This window comes from Gymnoscopelus microlampas (genome assembly GCF_963454915.1).
Source record: "Gymnoscopelus microlampas genome assembly, chromosome: 10".
In the NCBI taxonomy this organism is placed as follows: Eukaryota; Metazoa; Chordata; class Actinopteri; order Myctophiformes; family Myctophidae; genus Gymnoscopelus; species Gymnoscopelus microlampas.
This window is the reverse complement of record NC_139947.1, coordinates 55419396-55427460: the sequence shown is the minus strand read 5'-3', so window position 1 is coordinate 55427460 and position 8065 is coordinate 55419396. Positions and strand designations below refer to the sequence as shown.

The window sequence follows — 8065 nt, the reverse complement described above, 5'->3', positions numbered from 1 at the left end:
TGCAGTGGATCCACTCTGTCTCATGTCTGGTGGGTTTAAGACGCTGCTATTCATCATAAACGACAGGGTTTGGCTCCTTAAGCCCGGCTCAAAGACGTCTTTTTGTGTGGTGGCCACTATCAACTGTCAACTGTCAAGTGTGACATGACAGAAATGCCTCTTTTTGTCCAAACCGTAACATATTTCACAGGTTCTGGATCAGTTTCCATAGGCCACCATGGCTGGGTTTCCACATATCAGGTTCTTATATAAATGATATCCTCATCATGCTCAGGAAGTGGTATTAATACTGACTTCTGGGAACAAAGAACTCAGCAAAGCTACACGCTCACAGTGTGTTCTCTAAGCATGGCATTGTGAGCTTCATGTAGATGTTGTTGGTTTTTCATGACTTTTTTCTAATGAGGTACCTAACCCAGTAATGGCTGTTTGTGGTTATAATGTAAATGAATAAGATCACAGAACTTAACGGGTTCAGGAAAGGTTCTGGCTTAACCCTTCGTAGTGGAAAACGATCCATTTGTGTGTCTGTCGTTGTAGTTGTTTTAAACTTAAACAGTACATTATAATATGTATCTGAAGACATTGGAGTTGAGCAATAAGCAATGCAGAACACGCCCCCTCTCTGTCCCTCAGCTGCGCTCTGATCTGCTCTGATCAGTGCAGGGTGTGCGAGTCCAGCGATCCCATAGCTCGGAGGGAACGGGACCGCCGAGCTGACACTGTGATTGGTTACATCAAAGCACACCCTCGTTTCTGAGCTAAACTTGCAATTTGAATTCCGATTTTAATTCCGATTGGATAATCATATCATATATAATATATACATATAATCATATCACCATCAAGAGAATTAGTGATATTTTTGAGGAGCTAAAAAAAAAAAAAACACACGAGGGCCCCATGGTGCCCACAGTGCTCATATATATGGTAGATCCGGGCCTGGTTGTACACTGTTGAGTGACAAGAACAATTTAGACACATAAAGTAGGACAATAGCTCGAGCTGCACAGCCCCACAGCACCCCCCCCTCCCCTTCTTCTCTTCATTCCCTCCCCCTTCTCCCCCATCCCATGCATGTCTGTACTCTCAGCATCTTTCAACACAATCTCCTTCCTATAATTTAATATTTCTAACAAAACCTCAAATTAGAAATACATATTTAATGTTTCTATACAAAACGGTCGTACCTCAAATTAACACGTAATAATAAGAAAAAAAACACAGAACAAACGACGCAGAACAAAACAAAAAGCTGCTCAACCCTCTCTAAGAATCCTCCAGGGTCGACTGTCTCGCAAATGTTGGCGCGGCCTGAAAGGGAATAAGGAATTATGAACCATAAATAATTCACCTTTTGCATACATCCATGAATAGCAGGGGGTGGGAGAGGCAGTGGTGGGAGTACATTTACTCTAAGTACTGTAAGTACAATTTTGAGTTACTCTTACTGTCTGAAGTATTTCCAATTTCAGTACTTTTACTTCTACTCCACTACATCTCATAGGCTATTGTAGCCTACTTTTACTCCACTACAATTATTTGAGAACTTTAGTTACTAGTTACTTTGAGCAGATCTACAAGCTCACAACGCGTCGCGAGTATGATAACGTGTGAAACTGGACATTCTGCATAATGAGTACTTTTACTTTTGGTAATACTTTTGTACTACTACTAAAGTACATTTTTATTACCAGACTTGTAACAGAGCAGAAAAATGTGAACCTCAGTTTAAATCTTGAAATCACGCAGCGTGTGATTCACTTAAATGTCAGACATTAAAATCCACCTGTACAGATGAAATACATGCATAAGTATGTGAGTAAGATGAAACACATGCATAAGTATGTGAGTAAGATGAAATACATGCATAAGTATGTGAGTAAGATGAAACATATGCATAAGTATGTGAGTAAGATGAAACACATGCATAAGTATGTGAGTAAGATGAAACACATGCATAAGTATGTGAGTAAGATGAAATACATGCATAAGTATGTGAGTAAGATGAAATACATGCATAAGTATGTGAGTAAGATGAAACACATGCATAAGTATGTGAGTAAGATGAAACACATGCATAAGTATGTGAGTAAGATGAAACATATGCATAAGTATGTGAGTAAGATGAAACACATGCATAAGTATGTGAGTAAGATGAAACACATGCATAAGTATGTGAGTAAGATGAAATACATGCATAAGTATGTGAGTAAGATGAAATACATGCATGTGAGTAAGATGTCAGAGTTAAGGTGAGCAGCACCAGTAGAGGATGTTTTTATCATACAGTTACAGGAAATTTGACGCATTGTACAGAACTGATGTCAAATATTCATATATAATGTGTGTGTGTGTGTGTGTGTGTGTGTGTGTGTGTGTGTGTGTGTGTGTGCGTGCGTGCGTGCGTGCGTGCGTGCGTGCGTGCGTGCGTGCGTGCGTGCGTGCGTGCGTGCGTGCGTGCGTGCGTGCGTGCGTGCGTTCGACGTGCTAGTACTAGAGAGAGAGAGGGAGAGAGAGAGAGAGAGAGAGAGAGAGAGAGAGAGAGAGAGAGAGAGAGAGAGAGAGAGAGAGAGAGAGAGAGAGAGAGAGAGAGAGAGAGAGAGAGAGAGAGAATTGGTGTGAGGTCCATTATGGTTGTATGATGAATGGAGATGGACTGATAAGGCTTATAACAGTGGCGGTAGATGAAATTAACACTGGTTATACTATGCTGCTAATAAACTCTACGGATTCCCAGAAGGGACATTAGTAGGTACATTATTTTAGGGTTAGGTTTATTTTGAAAAGCAATTGGTTTATATTTTGTGGGTTCCATAATTACGGATTATGAGTTGGTTTATTTTTTTCAGTTTTTTTTAAGGATGCAGGAATAAAAAACATCTAATATTAGCTCGTTCCCTAACTCAACACGTTCTTAACTCTTGGGAACGAGATAAACTTACCCCTTAAAAATAAACCTACCCCTAAAACAGATCTAGCTACTAATGTCCCCTCGGGAGCTCCATACTCTCCTCTGCTCCAGCTAATGGAGAGCGTCTGGGAGGGAAAAAAGAGGAATTAGTTAGAGGAAAACTGTGATCCTAGTTTACAGCAGTGTTGTGCAAGTTACTTTAAAAAAGTAATTAGTTATAGTTACTACTTACTTCTCCAAAAAAGTAACTGAGTTAGTAACTGAATTACTCTATTGGAAAAGTAACTAGTTACTAGGAAAAGTAACTATTTGCGTGAAAAAGTTGTAATATGTCAAAGAATTTGGATTGTTTTTGGGAGCAGGTTTCACAAGCCAGGTGCATAGACAGTGTTGGGAAAGTTCACTTAAAATATGAACTAGTTCAAAGTTCAGTTCACACATTTTAAAATGAACTAGTTCAGTTCTTTTTCGATATATATATATATATATATATATATATATATATATATATATATATATATATATATATATATATATATATATATATATATATATATATATATATATATATATATATACATATATATATATACATATATATATACTGTATATATACGTTGAATACCCAGGCCTGTGTTATTATATTATATGAATATAATCCAGGATTATGCCATTTGTAGCCATAATGTTTTAATAGCAGACCTACAAGCTCACAATGAGTTGCATCGCGTTGTGAGATTGTATATCTGCTATTTTAAGCACGGGACACCGTCGTGCTGCGAAGTGTAAATTAGGCTCTAGCCCAGAGAGAGCAGAAGCAGAGAGAGAAAGAAAAGGCATCAATAGCGAAAAGTTGTGAAAAATACTTTGTTTTACAAGCAGTACAGTCCCAGCAACGTTGTTGTTGTTCATGCGTGTGTGTAGCTAATACAGCGCAGAAGCTTTCTTTAATTACAAAATGATCTTGCGTCGGAGAGACTCTGCGTGAAGAACAAACAGCTGTGGGTCATTATCACTCAGCATGCTGCTAGCTACAGTGACACAACAACTTATAAACAGACTTTTATTTTATAAAGTGTTGCTTCTCTTGCTTTTTTAACCCAACGGAGCTGCATATTGCTCGTGACTCGCCATCTCTTTACTGGCGAGAGATGGTTTGTTTGTGTGTGTGCGCCGCGCTGGGTTTGTGTGTAAAAAATCACGAGGATATAAATACCAAGGATTCGTCAGTGATATCATGTCACATGTCACTTCTTAAACAGCGTCGAGTCCGTGTTACTTCCTGGTTGCGTAACAGCAAAAAGTAAAAGACATCACTGTCGTATCCTTGGTATTTTTTCTAACCGTGTCATCCTTGCAGCAGCAGCCCCAGCCTGTAGCGCACACACACACAAACAGACACACAAACTGTCAACCGGCCCATGGTAACAGAAAGTTTGGGGACGCTTGACATAGTAACGGAGCACATTTCATGTCAGTAACAGTAACGGCGTTGCCAAAATTGAAATTGTAATTAATTAGATTACTCGTTACTGGAAAAAATAACGGCGTTAGGTAACGCCGTTTATTTAAACGCCGTTATGCCCAACACTGGTTTACAGAGACACTACAACAAAAAAGACATCGCAACCTTAAAGTCCAATTACACTTCTGATTCTGAATCAGTTTTGAGATGCAGATTCTGAATGATGCCGCTAGTAAATCACAAACATGCCGATCACAAACATTTATCAAAAGGTGAGAATTTGCTGCAGTTAACCTGTAACATCGAGCCATCGTTATTTTGGTGTTCTTTTGTGTGGAGAGTATACTTTTTCTTCAGTTGCTCTTGGTAGTCATGGCTGCCAGTTCCCACCTGATGTTGTGTGGGAGTTCAGACTGCTCCAGATCGTACTGAATAACTGCTAGCTTACATAACGTCTTAAGACTAGGACTCAAGTCTAAGATGATCAGGTCATTAGAGAGTGTTCTGTCAGGTTTGTTTCCTCCAAAGAAGATGATACGATCTCCCACCATGCAACAGCACGTCCTATAAGGACCCGGTCCTTTCCCCTTGGGCTCAACCTTCTTCCAGGACAATGTCTCTTGATTGTATTTCCACAGATCATTGAAGTACAGGTTAAAGTTTTCACCACCATATACATACAGTTCTCCATTGTAAGCAAAGGCTGAATGATACCACCGTCCTCCTGGAAGAAGCTGTGCAGAAGGTGTGTTCAGCCAGAAGTCGGTCTCTGTGTCAAACACTCTGATGGTGTTGTAGTAGACACCCAGGCCCCCCCAGCCCCCAAATACAAACATCTTTGTCCCGATGATGGTTGCAGAGTGATAATATGAAACAGGTGGAGGAGTTCCTCTGGTGTTAATTAAAGACCAGACCATTGTGTTGGTGTCCAACTTGTAGATGTCATTAGTGTCTCTATAATGCTGGATGTATCCTCCATGGATAAACATGACCTTCCCCAAGACACAGGCTGAGTGGTAGCCCCTCCCCTCTGGAACAGTCCCTGACACCTCGGGTTTGAACCATCTGTGGGCGTCGACATCAAATGCATAAAGCACGTTGCAGTAAGGATATCCTCCCCAGATGTAGATGATATATTCTATCAGTACAGCTGTGTAGCCACAATATGTGGAGGGAACCTTGAGGGGATGTCCTCTTCCAGTTCCAGGCAACTTCCTCCAACGCAAAGACACTGTGTTGAAAACATGGACATCAATCTGAGCCTTTTTGTCATCACAGACTCCTTCAAAGTAGTACACCTTGTGCTCCACTGCAACAGCCTGACCGCCTGGCCTTGGCTGTCCATTCAGATGCACCGTCCAGCGGAACATTTCTCACACTAGAAACAAAGTCGGATCTGTAAAGTCTCACTCTGAGCAACAGTGTAGTCCTGAAATTAAATCAGACTATCTCTGCCAAGCCTCTCTCTGGAGATAACATTTCAAAACAACTGAAGTCCTAATGTGTGCGTTATCGCTTATATTGCTTCAGTGGCACAAATGTCACATAAAGTTAGGCCAATCCTACAAAGCCAATCGGTTGGGCTAGCCAAACAAGGAGGCAGATGACTGTTGAACTCCTAATTTGGCAAATCGAATCCCACATGACTGTGAAAGAAATATCAAAACTCGACCTGTTATCTAAGCCTATAGACCAAGACCCATCGCAGCGATGTCCAATCAGAACTTAAACCCAGATGTCCAACCCACGTGGTTCACAAGATGACACAGTAGCAGAGGCTGGTAGAATAAGTGGAAAGAACACCAGAGTATCAGGGCTGTATTAGATACCCTGGTTAGTACAGAAGGTGCTGAACTCTCTCTAACCTTGATCGAGGGTCGAGTCTTGCAGATTATGTTGTCTTGAAGAGTTCTGTTTCAAAAAGTTGAGTCTTGGAGATTGGAGATGAACCTGCCCCTAAAACACATATAGCTACTAATGTCACTAAATTATGTGTGTCTCTCTCTCTCTCTCTCTCTCTCTCTCTCTCTCTCTCTCTCTCTCTCTCACACGCACACACACACACACACACACACACACACACACACACACACACACACACACACACACACACACACAGACACACACAGACACAGACACGCACGCACACACACACACACACACACACACACACACACACACACACACACACACACACACACACACACACACACACACACACACACACACACACACACACACACACACACACACACACACGGTCTCAGCAAAATCCCATGAAAAATGAAACAGCTGCACAGTTAACTATTGATGGTGTTTCCACCAAAATGGACGCATTTGATCCTTATTTTTAGAGCCAGCTTCTCCCACGGCGGGCTCAGCAACAACGTAACAATACACATGAATTTGCATTCTTAACGAGAAGCTATACAGCGCAGAATATAAGAACTATATTCCACTGCATCATGTGTGATGTTTTATACCTCAACGCACTGCACATGTATTCTGGATTATTTGGCAGGATGTGTCACTATATATTGACGAGAGGCAAATATTGTAATAAAAAACAACAACTAATTTGACAGCTTTACCTTTCAGATATAGACAGTGGTGGAAAAAGTACATTTTCATTTTTACTTTTTAGTGAAAGTATTAACTGCAATGTAGAAATACTCTGTTACAAGTAAAAGTCCAGAATAAAAAAAAATACTTGCTTTAAATAAAAAAAAACATCCTCAAAATTGTACTTAAGTACAGTACTTGAGTAAATGTACTTACTTTACACCACTGAATATAGATATATTATTACAAAACCTACATTAACCCAATTCAGCTGTTCTAAAATAGCCAATCTACAAGCTCACAACACGTTGTGGCGTACTTTAACTTTTGTACTTTGTGTATGTCTTGATGCCAAATGCCAAACCTTGCATGGTGTGAAGTCTAACCCAAGCCAACACGTTAAAATATTCTAAAATATTTGAATCTATATTCTATATTCTTGGAAATCTCTTATGGGAAAAATGAATGGGGTTTCTATCTGTGGAACTACACACAATGGCCGCCAGTATGCCCTATGCTGTATAGTTTAGCATGATGATGTGTCACTATGTTGTCTGAGTCATTAATCGGGTAGGAAGACTAGAGCCGTGTCTTGTGATAAAAACGCCTGCTATAAAAGGTGAATCATCATGTTTGTAAAGCCAGCAGCGTTTCTCCTGCGAGCCGTGTTGAGTCACCATAGTAATAATAATGTGATGTTTGTATGAAAGTGTTTGTGCTCAAACAGAAGGAAGGTGACTGAAAGGGCCTTTCTGTGTGGAGTTTGCAATATCCCCGTGTCTCCTAGGTACCCACACAAAAACATGCAGTAATCCTGGCCTCTATACTGCCTCCCCCTGGTCAGCCGGGGCGCCTGATGGAGGGGATGGGAACCGGTTGGAATAACGTGTTCCTTCCACACGCTACGTCCTACCGGGGAAACTCCCCCCTGTCAGGTGATAAGAAGCTACGTCCTACCGGGGAAACTCCCCCCTGTCAGGTGATAAGAAGCTACGTCCTACCGGGGAAACTCCCCCCTGTCAGGTGATAAGAAGCTACGTCCTACCGGGGAAACTCCCCCCTGTCAGGTGATAAGAAGCTACGTCCTACCGGGGAAACTCCCCCCTGTCAGGTGATAAGAAGGT

General features: G+C 41.1%; 1 protein-coding gene across 1 annotated transcript; it reads right to left on the bottom strand.

The window, feature by feature from the left end:
- Window positions 1-4732: 4732 nt before the first annotated feature.
- On the bottom strand, window positions 4733-5749 carry LOC311054313 (kelch domain-containing protein 3-like; the record flags this gene model as incomplete). The annotated part of the gene is made up of 1 exon (XM_084070186.1): window positions 4733-5749. One exon carries the CDS (start codon window positions 5747-5749, stop codon window positions 4733-4735), a length of 1017 nt encoding a protein of 338 aa, XP_083926312.1.
- Between the last annotated feature and the right edge of the window lie 2316 nt (window positions 5750-8065).